Source organism: Ahaetulla prasina, chromosome 8 (genome assembly GCF_028640845.1).
Source record: "Ahaetulla prasina isolate Xishuangbanna chromosome 8, ASM2864084v1, whole genome shotgun sequence".
NCBI lineage: Eukaryota > Metazoa > Chordata > Lepidosauria > Squamata > Colubridae > Ahaetulla > Ahaetulla prasina.
Genome location: NC_080546.1, coordinates 28,419,308 through 28,433,253, shown reverse-complemented (window position 1 = coordinate 28,433,253; position 13,946 = coordinate 28,419,308). Strand labels below are relative to the sequence as shown.

Here is a 13,946-nt window from a genome sequence, read left to right as displayed (position 1 = left end):
TTATTTGGACAAAAAAAAGTCAACTGATGGAACAGGGTATACTGAACGCCTTTACCACAATACATAATTTCTGCAGAATATGGGAGATGTAGCCCAATCTATTTGGGAAACCCTGAGTTATGGAAGATCAGCCTATAAATGTCCAATCTTGTCATTATCCCAGTTGCCATACAGCTGAACTGAATGGATTCTGGGGCCAAATCCTTCAAAAGAGATTGATTTATCCATTAAAACCTCTCAGTTCACTGAAAGGAAAATAGTGGGATACCAAGCTGAAATTTAAAAGTAATTTTAACAGATGTTTCGGAAACAGCACTATTCTACAAACGGTTCCCTTTCCTAATGTTTTGCCAGTATGATAACTAAAGCTAAATCCAGAGGAAACCGCTGTATTTGAAGAACCAACTGTAACTGCACACATCTGGTTCTGAGTTTATCTTGGCCTGGCAGAAGATTCTTCCAAGAGAGTTTGTTTCAATTATTGTTCTCTGTGTCCACACACATGAACTATCTGGGGAACTACCAAGTTCACTAATCAGCAAGAAACCGCTGCACAATTATTAGGGATGAATTTAAAGGCAGCTTTCCACACACCCCACTCCTTTAGTTTTGATGCAAGATCACTGAAGGGGTTTTGCAGTGTGTCACATCAAGAGGAATAAAAAGTAATAATAATAGCAGTAATCCTTCTCAACATCTTTGTTCTAATGGCTTCAACCAGCGAAAAGACAGGAGGAATAGATAGCTTTGTAAAAAAATAAAATAAAAAAAATACCACTGCCAGTGGAAGAGGATGAGTTACAAAGGGGGCAAACCGAGAGCAAGCTACTCCTTCTCTCCTAACGCAATTGCCAAAAATGCCAAACGCACTTGGAAACGTGGGAGGAAGGAAAGCTAACCCGCTTCCTCTCATTGCTTTGATTTTGATTTTTTTTTTTTAACTCAGGCTTGGTTCCTCCTGCTCCATCCACTCAGTTTGTCCGGAGGCTGAGATGCGTCAGGCTCGGTGGGTTGGGTGCCCCCCCCCTTTCTTTCCTCCTCCTCCTCTTCTTTTTAACTGTTATTTCCAAGTCGCATTTCAGATTCAACTCCCCAAACTCTTTGATCTTTCTCTCGGTCTCCTTACCCGGAAGAGAACCTTTGCCTGCTCAGCTGGGCGCTCGGCGCACACGTGGAAAAACCTGGCGCGGCTCCCCGCTCTTGCCAAATTTAGTCACACAAAGAGGCCAGCGAGGGGAAGCGAGGGAGAGGATGAAAGAGACAGCCGGCGGGACTTCAAAGGGAGCCCCTGCCCCGCCCCTGCGCGCCCTCTAACCCCGCCTCCTGCCTATATAAGGAAAGGCTGCCGCGGTGGCCTTTTTCTCACGCAACTGCTCGGCTTCTCGCTCGCCCCTCTTCCTGGCCAGTTCCCCCCAGTTTATTTGCGAGGAAGCTTTGCTTTGCCCCCCCCCCTCAAGTAAATAAATACATAATTTATGTTACCTACGAATGCGTTTAATGTATATATACACACGCAACTAGAACGTGTTTTGTTTCAGAGCTGACTCACCGAGTATGACACACACTCCTTGTCCACTGGCTTGTTTGGTTTCTCTCCTCCCCCCCCCACCTCACCTTTCGTCCCACCTCATTTGTTTTTCATTAAATTGACTACATTTCCGGATATTTTTCCGGTCCGCAGGCTTGGCTGTGTCGGCGGGCAAAGGTTATTATCCATTGTTAATCGGTCTCTGGTTTACTCCCAATAATTCAATGCGCTGAGTTCACACGACGCGCGGGACTCCAAGGCGGCTCGGTTAACTCGTGGTTCAGGAATTGGCTGTGTTAAGACAGTTAACCCCAGATTTAACAGCAGGGTGGTTTACAGAAGTTGCCCCGCTTGCTTAGTGCCGCAAGAGCAATCGGCGAACTAAAGAGAATCGCCCCAAGTGGATGGTTCCCACGACACATCGAGCCACAAAGGAGTCATCTACATCCAAGGTAGCGCGTCCTGATCCGCCAGGCATCGTGTCCCGGGATACTACAACCACCACGCCAGACTAAAATGGGCATAAAACAGACGACCAGATGGTGATTTAAGCCTTAACCGAAGCGCCCTATAGATCAGGGGTCTCCAACCTTGGCAACTTTAAGCCTGGAAGACTTCAACTCCCAGAGTTCCCCAGCCAGCTTATAGATCCCTGCTATAGACGACACGCCTCGGATTTTAAACTACAAGGGCGTTGTAGGTTGGTTTGTTGAGTTCGGTTCGCACACGAGGTCCAGCCTGATGATTATTAACCCCAATGTATTTGTAATATTTCTTGGTGCACTGGCAAGAGCGATCCTGTCCACTGGCCCGTGTTTTTCTCTTGCGCTTTTCTTTTTCTTGTGAATCCTGCACCTTATCCTTGGGCTGATATTACCGTCTTGTCACTCACGTGGGAGTTAAGACTCAGAATAGAATAGAATAGAATAGAATAGAATAGAATAGAATAGAATAGAATAGAATAGAATAGAATAGAAATTTTTATTGGCCAAGTGTGATTGGACACACAAGGAATTTGTCTTGGTGCATATGCTCTCAGTGTATATAAAAGAAAAGATACCTTCATCAAGGTACAACATTTACAACACAAATGATGGTCAATATATCAATAAAAGAGGCACCAGGATTACTTCTGAGTGTATATTGGGCTGCGTTACCGATCCTCAGTTCCCTCGATCAAAAATGAGATCGCTGCTCAAAGGGCATTTAAAATTCACAGAAGGGATTTCAATATTTCTCTAAAGGCCTTCTACAGCCCCTAAATTCTCACTCCCTGACAGAATACAGACCCTTACAAAGTTAAAGGCTTAAGTTTAGCTTTTAACCTTCTCCAACCTAGAAAATCAATAATTACTTGAGGGGGGCAGGATTATTTTTATCTACACCACCGGAAATATATGTTTCTTGGGGAGTAAAGCGAGTGGAATGACGCTTTTCTCCAACCTGGCGCCCTCTAGATGAGCACACCCTGTATTTCTAGTACTCAGCCTTGGAGCACATCCAGGGCGCCAAGTCAAGGAAGTGTACTGCTACTTGCGCACCAATGAATATTCCTGATTTGGTATCCCAGGAAACCCAGATTTACATACCAAACTTAATACGAAGCCTGTTTAATTGACGGCAGGATCTCACCAAGCCAAAACCGGACATCCACATTTATCCTCTCCGTCTCCCAGACAGTGGGATTCACTTTCATATAAATATTTTTATTGTTTTGTATCACATATTCCATTTCTATGTTGAACGGTGTGTTTTCTAGGTGTCCAAAGTGTTAACATAAACATCATAATAATGATACATATATGAGATAGTATCACTTTCATATTCACTTTCCAATAGGCAATTCATTACTGAGATCCTAAAAATAAGAAGCAGCATAGGACTGTATTATAAACCAAGTTAGTCCGAACCTATGTTTTTGTCCAGACACAGTTCAGTTCAAGGAGGGCTCCACCAAAGTAAATGCAGCCCTTTAATATTCAACTTGTTGGGGGGGGGATCCTATTGACTTCAAGAGGGTTTCCAATGAAGAAAAAGTGCTTTGGCGGATTTACTCAGAAGTAAATTCCACTGGATTAAATGGAATTTCCTCTTAGGTCAATAGACGAAGATACTTTATATGTAACATCTGTAAGGGTTTAATTGGAGTAGTGTCTATTTACAAGAGAGTTGAATGAGATTTATAATATTCCAAGGAAGAACGCCTCATCACCCTTAGTCTTTCCATTTCTAACTTGTATCTTTAGCTTGATTCACACAATGCACCAACAAACTCATAATGTGACGTAATTGCTTTTTGCGTTAGGGTCGTTTGTAAACGATGGTTTGTGACTTAACTAGGGAGTGAAACCGGAGAATTGTTACTCAGCCAGTGAGCTCCATCCAACTAAGCAAACCGTAGGTTGGTTTTGATGCGTCAACCCGATAGCTTGTTCGTGTACTGAATCCCAAACTAGCTAATCACATTTCTCTATGGTTAGTTTCGTGTTTAACGTGTCGGATGGACCCAGAACATTGCATTAGTTCTGCAACCCACGGTTAATTTAAGCATGATAACCATGGGAACCCAGCCGGTCACTATGCGGAATCGAGGCTTTGAAAAGACCTGCAAAAGCAGCCTGACTCGTGGCTCGCTTCACTCTCGTTCCCTGAATTATATCCCCAAAAAGCCGAACTGACACTCCCTCCCCTCCCCCCCCGCCTTCTGAATCACAGACAGGTCAACCACATTTCAGGCTAAACTTGTCGCCCGAACTCAGACAATCCTTTGCATGGTTTTTTGTGGGGTTTTTTGCTCTCGACTTCTCTCAGTAGCCTCGGGCTTCCTCCAGCCTGGCAGCTGAGGTTTTCCTGACTTTATCCGCTTGCCCTAAAGCCCGACTTTTCGTCTTCTCGCTCCGCCCCCGCAACTCCTCTGCTTTTTCCTTTAGAGAAAATTCCCACCCAAAAAAAAATAATAATAATGAAGCCGATGGGGGGGGGGAAACTTCCAGCCCACATGAAAGGGAAAAGGGGTCTTCTTTTTTCTTTTTTCCCCCTTTCCTCTCTCATAAAAGGAGGCTTGGCTCTCTTCAGTGGGGGGACACGGTTCTTTGGCTTGGAAGACCCTTTTGGCGGGGCCCTTGGCTTGTTAGAAGGGATTGTAGTCCCTTATGGCTAAGGGGTGCATCGAAGTGCATCTCAGCCCACCGCGGAACCGAGCACAGCTATGCCTAAGGCTCTCTTCCTCAGTCTCACGTCTTTTACTCCATCCATTCGGGATTTTTGCGAACAGTGTGATCGGGGGAAGGAAAGCGTGGTTATCAGCCGAGGAATATATAAGCTTATAGACGTGCTGGGGGTGGGGGGGAGGGAAGGTTCAGGAACTGGCATAAATCCTTCCCTAATTGTTTTATTAGAGGAATCAGATTAATACTAAACCTCTGTGCGGAAAGGGTCCTCTCCGGAAAAAGCTTCCATTTTTCCCTCCCATCCGCCTCCCTCGGGATCCAGGAAGAGTAAACACCCCCAAAATCGCCAGAAATCTCGTTGAAACTTGAAAGGATTTCGCTTCCATTCCTCGATATATATATATATATATATTAAATGGCGATTCCAATCGATTAGACACGTGCTAATTGGAGACCGGGATGCTTAATCGCTACGACAGCCAATAAGAATTCTCTTTAAAAAGAAAAAAAAAACCAAAAAGCGCCAGGCTGTTGCATTCGCTGCTAGTTCATAGAAAATTACCCAAGGTACCCTTAAAACGCGTTATAGGGAAGGTGTTTTCCCAATACACCTTTTTTTCCCATCAAACACAAATCGCGCTCCCTGTCTTTCTGAGGCCAAGGCGAGCGTTTAGTGACAAGATTTAAGCAGCAAAACTCTCAGGTCGCAGACGACCGTCAAAGGGAAATCGTGGCTTTGGCTTCTCCAAAGAAGGGTAGGTGGGTGGGTTTTTTCCAAAGAGGAAGATCTCTTTGCGGCAGCAACATCAAATGCTGCTCTTCTCCCTTTACGCGCTAATTTTCTCCCTTTTCCCTCCTCCCGCCTCTTAAGCGGTTCCCATTATGTAGTTTAAAGTACAATAATCTCGAGGGCAAAGGGAGGGATTCTGCAAATGAGAGCGGCAGCTCCAACAATTAACATGAAGGGGAAAATAGGATTCGAATTAGGTGGAACAAGATCAACATTTAGCAAAAGCGCCCCTGAAAACTTCTTCGGCTTCTAAGCAGCCGCCTAAAGCTAGAGAAGGGGACCTAGAGGCATCTTCGCCAGCTGAGATCTGCTCAAATCAAACGCCAGTTTATGGGGGGGACCAAGTTCCCGCCCCATTCATTACTGTGGAATTTGCTTCCCAAGACCTTCTCTTCTTCATTGGCGTAAAGAGGATATATATCCCGCGGGGATATACCGCCAAGGGCCATGTGGACAGCCGCTTGGACCTTTAGTCAAAAACCCACTCGTGTTTTTCTGACCACAAACTCGTATCAGGGTAATGCCTTGGCTTCTATGGAGCATCGTGGGGTTTCGTGTTCCTCCACCCTCCAGAGCCCTTTGTCTTTCTCCTTATGAGGCTTAGATAACTGGATTTCTATTATAATCCCCAGATGGAAGCAGCTTTCTTGCAACTATTTCGTATTTGCTTTTATTCATCTCAACATTTTTTTCTTCTAAAAAAAAAACCATCTCAAGAAACCCTCCGCCCCTTTTCTTTGGGTCCTATAAAATCAAATAAAAGGGCTCTGTACAGAAAACGTATTATAGGATCGACTTGAATTTTGCCAGACATGTTTCCATTCCTCCGTTTTCTGGTTATGGCATATTTTATACATTCGATTTAAATAAGAACCAAGCAACAAAATGTGCACTCGAGAAAGCTGCAGCATCCCGAACAGTATTTATTAAGAAATCCCACCCAAGCCAAGTCGTATTTATTTCCGAGTGAAACGTTTCTTAATTCGGCCGTCTTATCTTGATTTTTCCTTTCCCTCTACATGCAGGCGGTGCTTGCAGAGATGAATGCCCGAAATATAGGCAATAAAAACTCTGTGATGTTCAGTGACTAAATGTAAATATATGGAAGGAGAATATATGGGGATGTTATTTTATGATACACCCATCTTATGATAGACGTATATTCAGCACAGTCCGTTCAGTTCAATAGGACTTCCTTTTCGACCAACTGGGCATAAAATGTCAGATTTAAATGTTCTATTTCAAATGGGATTTTAATATTCGGGAATCGGAAGCCTGTGTGAGTCTCGTCACGTGTTTTGCCTCTTGTCACTGTAAACATAGCAACTGTAGGAGAACCCCATTATCAGGCTCCCCCCGGTCCCCAAAAGGGGAAAGACTTAAGCTAACAAAACACATTGTCCCAGATTTGTCTGAGGATATTCGGATCACTAGTACTTATTATTTCCGGAAACCTCGATTTGGGGGGAGGGAGGGAAGAGATGGTCTACCCCTCCCAATAGCATCGCCCAGCCCACCCTCGCCCTCGTTTGGTTTTCACCCAATCTCAGACTGTTGCAAAAACAGCATCAACCGACGCCGAAGAACGGGACGGGAAGAACCACCGTTGAGATTAAGGCAAAAAAATACAAAGGCAAACGAAGGGGTAACAAAACCCAGCCCTACGTTCCGATTCCTCCGACTACTTTCTTGGTCCACCCCTTCCCCATCCAGCATCTCCGCCGTCCACTTTCTCCCAGGTTAAACTTTCCCGCGGACTGAGAGGTTGGCGGCGGTTTTTTTTGTTTTTGTTTTTAACTTTGTCGGCCTGGCTTTCTGCGTCTTCTTTTTTTATGCTTGGGTTGGTGGGAGACGAAAGGAGCTTTTTCCAGCCCATCCTCACGCTTTCTCGGTTTAAGGTTGTTTTTCCTCGTCTTCTCTCTGCGGGGCTGCGTTTCCTTTTTCTCTCAAGAGCATCTCTCAGTGAGTTGTCAATCAAGGCGGCGGCTTCGCTTTCATCTTCTCTCTGCCCGCCCCCACCCTTTTCAACAGAGCCAGAGCAAGCGAACGAGCGGGAGGGGGGAGGGGGGGAGCGGGCGGAGGGACGGCAAAGTTACGCTACACGAGGAGAGCGCGGCGGGCGGCTGCTTTTCCACCTCGCGCGGCCCGCCTCGCAAGCCCACTAAGAGCCCGTGGACAACCAGAAGCCCTGGGCCGGAGACTTCGCGCGAGGGGGAACCCTGGTGGCAGGCCGGGAGCCAGCGAAGCGCAACTGGCCCCTTCGGCGAAAGGAGACCTTTCTATGCCCGCCCCCCTCGCGACCAAAACCGAGCGCGCGGTCGTGTGTCCGTCCCCCCACCTACCCACCCCCACCCCCAAAAAAGCGAGTGCGTGCGCGCGCCCGTGCGTGGAAGGGGGCAGCAGCACCTGGAAGAAGTTTGGGGTGGGTTGGCCTTTTTTAGTCTCAAGAGTTTTGCAACCCCGGCTCGGTTTTGGGGAGGCGGGAAGTGGGGTGTGTGCTTTTCTTATTCCTGGAGAAGCTAACTTTCTCCCCTTCTTCTTTTTAAAGGAGCGTCCCTTTTTTTTGCTGCCGCCCTCTCGAGAACTTTCGCTGCTGCTGCTTCTGTAGCTGCACCTGAGGAATTGTTCGGCTCCGTTTCCCCCTTGTAAATGCCAGCCGCCCGGTTCAGTTCGCTTTGGGAGAGCCAGGACGGCGCAGAGGATTAGGCAGCCGAGCAGGAAAAAAAAAAGTCTTTCCCTGCCAAGGAACAAAAGCGGAGTCGTGGTGTGTTTGTGTGAGATTGCTCTTCCCCTCTTCCCACCGACCTTTTTCCTCTCCTTTCTCCCGGGGACCCTCCAACTTTGCGCCCCGTACCTTCGCGGGGTGTGTGCGCGCACAGGGCAGGAAGACCCCCATCCTTCCTGGGGTCGCTTCCCAATGGGGCCACCTCTGTATCTCGGAAGGCTTCCATTTAAAGGGCCCGTTGGCTTGTCCTCTTGAAGAGCAGCATTTGTGCTTCACACACAGAGAGAGACACAAAAAATCTGGCGGTTGTGCCTTCTTTCCTAAAAAAAAAAAAAAGAAGAAGGAAGGAAGGAAGGAAGGGGAAAGGAGGACCCGAGGGAGATCCCCAGGAACTCCGCTTTAGAAAAATCAGACTTAAAAGTGTCTCTCAGACAAGCCAACTTGCCCCGACTTTCGCGCAGTCTTAACTGCAGACACAACAGAAACCGGGAGGGGAGGGGAGAGGAGGGGGGAGAGCGCGAGTCTGCCTGGCTCTTTGGCTTCCTTTCCCCTCCCCTTCTTTGAAAGCAGACAAAGTAGACAGGGCCGGCCACACTCCCAGCCTTGCTTGATCTCCCCTCCCCCAGGTGTTTGGATATGGATGGGGTGGGAAAGGGAGGAGAGCGCAGCGCTTAGGTTGAGAGAGAGAGAGAGAGAGGGGCAGGCGGAGGGGGGGGTGCAGGAGTGCAGCGCAAAGCGAGCTCGGCGTCCAAAGCCCTTTTAACTTCCCTCGCTCTCCTCCTTCCTCCCTGTTCCTTCCTCTCTCTCTCTTTCGTTCTCTCTTCCTGCCCTCCTTCCTTTTATTCTCCGGGGTGGAAAAGCCACTATGCCTCAGCTCTCGGGAGGAGGAGGAGGCGGCGATCCGGAGCTTTGCGCCACCGACGAGATGATCCCCTTCAAAGACGAAGGTGACCCCCAGAAGGAAACGATCTTCGCCGAGATCAGCCACCCGGAGGAAGAAGGCGACTTGGCCGACATCAAGTCTTCGCTGGTCAATGAGTCGGAAACCATCCCCAGCAGCAACGGGCACGAGGTAGGCAGAGAAAAAAGGGGGGCTTCTTCGCCTGAACTTCGAGGGTGTCTTGGGTGTGAAGGACGACGAGCCGGGGCTGCTCCTTGACTGATGGAGCTGCAGAAAAGTTTCTGGAAGGAGCGGTGGTCAAGGGGGTAGGACGGTAGCAAGCGTCCTACTCGCTTGGGTAGTCCTGGAGCAACCAGAGTCCTGCCCGGAGGAGACAGTCCGCTTTCGCTCTCTGGGTGGGCTTCCCTTTGGGTGGGGGTGCGGAGACCCTTTTCCCGGCTTTCTTTCATCTATTGGCCTCGGGTTTGTCCTGGGATTTGTGTAGGGAATCGGAAAAAATTATTTTCTTTTAATATTATTTTCTTTTAAAGGGGTTTTCTTGAAAGTTCAAGTCCCCTCGTTTCTCTCTCTCTCTCTCTCTCCCTCTTTCCTTCTTTCTCTTTTTCTCTCTCTCTCCCTCTTTCCTTTTCTTTCTTTCTCTCTCTTTTCTCTCTCACTCCCTCTTTCCTTCTTTCTCTTTCTTTCTCCCACCCCCCCACCTCTCTCTTTCACGGCAAGCTAAGGAAAAGGGGGTGTGTGAGTCCAGAATGGAAAACGGGAAGCTGCAGAGCCGCCAAGTGGGTTACAGTTTTCGACCACGGCGCTTTGAAAACCGATCTGCCCCTGTTCCCCATGAATGAATAGCAGCGCTTGGCGTAGTGGTGGGAGGAGAGAGCGGAGTTTGAAAGCTGTTTGCACTCCCCTCCCCAACCCTCTTTGGAAGGAGAGCCCGGGCTCGCTCAGAAGCTGAAATAGAACGATTGATTTGTTTACCCAGAGTTTAATCTTATTGCTACTTTATCCCCAAACTTAGAAGGGAGGGAGGTGGGGAGGAGAGACAAGGACACGGCTGCTAAGAATGCCACTATAGTAGCTTCCCCCCCCCCCCAACACACACACTTCGGCTCATTGGCTTTCTTTTTCCTTTCGCCAAATTGGTTCCTTTTGCTTCGTTCCTTGCATGCAGACAGCTGTTAAGGATGAATTGTTAAACCCCCTTCTGTTTTGAGATTAAAACTTTTGAGTTTGATGCTGAGTGTTCTCTGTACGATCGTGATTATATTTGGTGCTTGGCTTTATCCTGACGTAAAATAGGCTTGGGACTTAGAACATAGAGGCAATTATGTGTGACTTAAGTATTAACTATTTGACTTTAGATGGAGAAACTGGATTGTAGTACGGATTCCCCCCCCCCCCCACATTCTAGGCACTTTTCAAGAATAGATCTTGTCAGGCAAAGGGTCACAGAGTTCTCCTCCTAAAAACCATAGTTAGGGATTTCCATTTGGATTTAAGAGTTGATGATAAATTGAGATTGCAACTGTGGGAAAACTGAGGCTCGGTGCATATTTGCATATAGGAAGTATCGACTGCTTGCATGGATTCATGCATTAATAAAAACCCCAAGTTCCATCTGAATTTGTTTACATGAGAAAAAAAAAAGACGCCTGAGAGGTTTGGAGAAATGTTATTTCTGTAACCTCGGTAGCTCAGAGATAGTAATAGCTGCTCATAAGTCAGAAGAGGCTCTTTCTTCCTGTTGCTTCTGGCAGGAGTTGATGTAGAAATATTTTAGGAATGTAGCAATGGGCCCTGCCCTACTAATAATTAGGAAAAGGGTCTCAAACACATTCGTTCCAAGTAAATTCCACTTCCAATGTTATTTATGGATAGGTACATACTCTTTCTTTCTGTCTGTCTGTCTGTGTGTGTGAGAGAGAGAGGGGGGGGGACTGGTGGGATTGGTCCTACCACCCGGCAAAATGAAATGATGCTTTTGGCAGCTAACTTTGAGTTTTATCAAACAGCAGCACTAAATTGCTGGTTATTTGTTTACAAACGTTGGCTTGTTCTAGGAAAAGACACTTGTACGTCTCCAATACCAGAATAACTTTTTCTTCTTTTTGTTTTGTTGTTGTGCATAAGTTACCTGTTTTCTTTTCTCATGCAAAAAAATACCAAGGTTTTTACAATGAAAAAGAGACTTTTTGAATGTTGTTGAATGTTCCAAATTAGTGCTTCAATTTCTATGAACTTTTATTGTTTACAATGAAGCTAGGAGCCTGTTGAAATGATTGTTCTTTAACTTAGTGTTATTCAGTTAATATCTAGTGGTATTACATAGTATGCCTTTCCTTTTTTGTAAGGAATAGGCATAATGTGAGGGTCCACTTTTCCCATAAGGTTCCAATTTTTTATGTTTACATGGCAAGCTTCATTCAACACAGTATACTTCGGATTAGAGTATATTGGTTTGTTCTGTAAATTAGTTTTCATGGCATCCTGAAGGAATGTTCATATGACTCATAGGATCATACAATAGCATTAATCTAGAGCAGCCATGAATATTTTTGGATTGAAATCAGCAAGGTTACAGAATTAATCATAAACTCTTTAAAGGATTTACATAAAGTATTGGGTAACTAACTTGTCTTAAAACAAACTAGAGAGGTTTGTTTGTTTTTGTAAAAAAACCCACAGTTTTTAATAATGCCATTTTCAATAAAACAAGCATCTAATGCAAAATAAGGACTATGGAAGCCATTCTTATATAGCTGAAAAGAGAATATTCCCTTTCGCTTATTTGTCCTGGAAAATGTTTATGAAACACTTTTACTGAACTTGAACACTGACAGTTTTCTACTATGTACCACAAAATATGTTAGCTGTCATATATGATGATGATTATTTTTTTGGTTAGGTGTCTAGGCAAGGCCAGTCTCGGGAAGTTTATGAAAAAGGCAGAGAACATTCTGAAGAAGGTAAGAGATGTGTTCATAGCAGCTTTATCCAACCTGGCAGTCTCCCATTATATTGGAAATACACTTCTTGTTCCCAGTCAGTATATAGTACATATTATGGTTAGATATATATGGTATGGTCTCTGGATTTCACTGTTGAGATAGTGGATTTGTAATGCTTGGGTCTTGCAGCATCTGAGTAAAACTGTATAGGTGGGCCATCTAACCAAACCCATTCTTTTACAATGTGGGTTGTTGGTCATGAATGTGATTTTGGTGTCTGGCATTGTGTTTCTATGCCATGAGAATGTTTCCTCAATCAAGCCAGTGTCCTTTTAAATATATATATCTGCCAGGAAAGCATTTCTATGCTCTTCTTACAAGACAAGGCAACACTATTTATTTATGTTCTCAGATGTTTGCTTATTTATTTACTTAAGTACAGAAGTGGTTAACAAACCTTCCCCCCCCCACCTCAAAACTGTGATGAAGGAATCAGTTTAATTCACACAATGCACTGGAGATCTATCCTGATGTTAATTAAAGACAATTGTAGGAAGATCTGCTGGATACTGGAGCCCAGTTAGGTGAATTTTTTTTTAACCACAAAATATTTCAGCTTCTTGTCAAATCCTGAACACAGACATGCCTTCTGTTATCCAGGAACTGTGATGAAGCACTTGTCAATAAATATGGACAACCTAAACCCAACTTGCACTGCTTGCAAACTATCCATTATTATTTAAATTAGATATTAAGCAGATTAAAAATGGAGACTCCTCTGATGAACAGGCTCACTACTATCAGCAGGGTATTTTTGTATGCCAGCCTGAACTCTTTTTCTCCTTAATTGCTTCTAATTGGCCCAATCAGAATAAGCCAGATCATGCTGCATGTATAAAGACTACTAAAGTTTTAGAATTATACATTAAAAAATAGTGCATATTAATCATTAGAGAAAGCACATGTAAGTCACATATATAAGCGTCTTCTTTTCTCTGTATGTTGTAGGGGTAAACAGATTTATTTGACGTTTTAATATTGTAGAGATCTGGCAGGCTGCAATTTTGAAGGCTGGAAATATTTGCTAGAAGTCAGCCTATCCCACAGCATATGTAAACTCTTACATACCTATATTCTTTCAAGAGATTTTAAAACTTAACTGAGAAAAGACTGAAAGCAAAGATGTATCTTTTTAAAAAAGGGTAAAGCTGCTTGATGAAGATCACGTTATATAAAAGTCTCTTTCTTTAGAAATGTAAAGAACAGACTAAAATAACCCTTGCTTTTTTACAGGCAAACACACAGATGGTGTTCTGTACAATAAAGGACCTTCTTATTCTGGTTATTCTGGGTATATCATGATGCCAAATATGAATAATGATCCATATATGTCTAATGGATCTCTTTCTCCACCAATTCCTAGAACAGTAAGTGTTCTTTATATATACACGTGACTCTGTGTGTATCTGCGTCTGTTGTTTTTATGCAATGAATGAAGAAAAGCTATCTTTGGAAAGACAAGCTTTGCTTATCGAGGAGTAAACATGTAGTTTTGATAACGTTTCAGAAGACTCCTTCCTGCTATGTGGCAATTCTTCTCCTCAGAATCATTTCTAATTGTATTCAGACATTTTAATAATATTCGGAAACCTGTAATAGAGCATAAGGGGTAAATTCTACAGAATGGCTGGGTGGTATAACTTCAATAGCAGATGTAACCAATGACATATGCTTGTGATGTTCATTATAAAGTACATCTTTGTAGATGCTGGCAGTTGTCAAATCAATTGTTAAGTTTCTTTTAGAGTTTTTTTAGGATTAAGCTCCATTGGTTCAATTAAGCCGATTACTTCTGAGAAACATGTGTAGGGCTGCTCCATTAGTGGCTAC

The 13,946-nt window shown here is 44.7% G+C and overlaps 1 protein-coding gene across 7 annotated transcripts in view; it reads left to right on the top strand.

The window, feature by feature from the left end:
- Positions 1-7,069: 7,069 nt before the first annotated feature.
- Positions 7,070-13,946, top strand: part of LEF1 (lymphoid enhancer binding factor 1) — a 117,052-nt gene continuing 110,175 nt past the window's right edge. Inside the window, exons 1-5 of one of the 7 annotated variants that reach the window (XM_058193283.1) lie at positions 7,070-7,227; positions 8,037-8,252; positions 9,074-9,285; positions 12,014-12,074; positions 13,350-13,483. In XM_058193283.1, coding sequence (XP_058049266.1) covers positions 9,079-9,285; positions 12,014-12,074; positions 13,350-13,483 — 402 coding nt within the window. In that variant the 5' untranslated portion in view covers positions 7,070-7,227; positions 8,037-8,252; positions 9,074-9,078. Of the gene's footprint in view, positions 7,228-7,457; positions 7,911-8,036; positions 8,253-8,274; positions 8,840-8,882; positions 9,286-12,013; positions 12,075-13,349; positions 13,484-13,946 lie in introns of those variants that run through there. The other 6 variants (XM_058193282.1, XM_058193288.1, XM_058193287.1 and 3 more) reach the window with 6 other exon arrangements.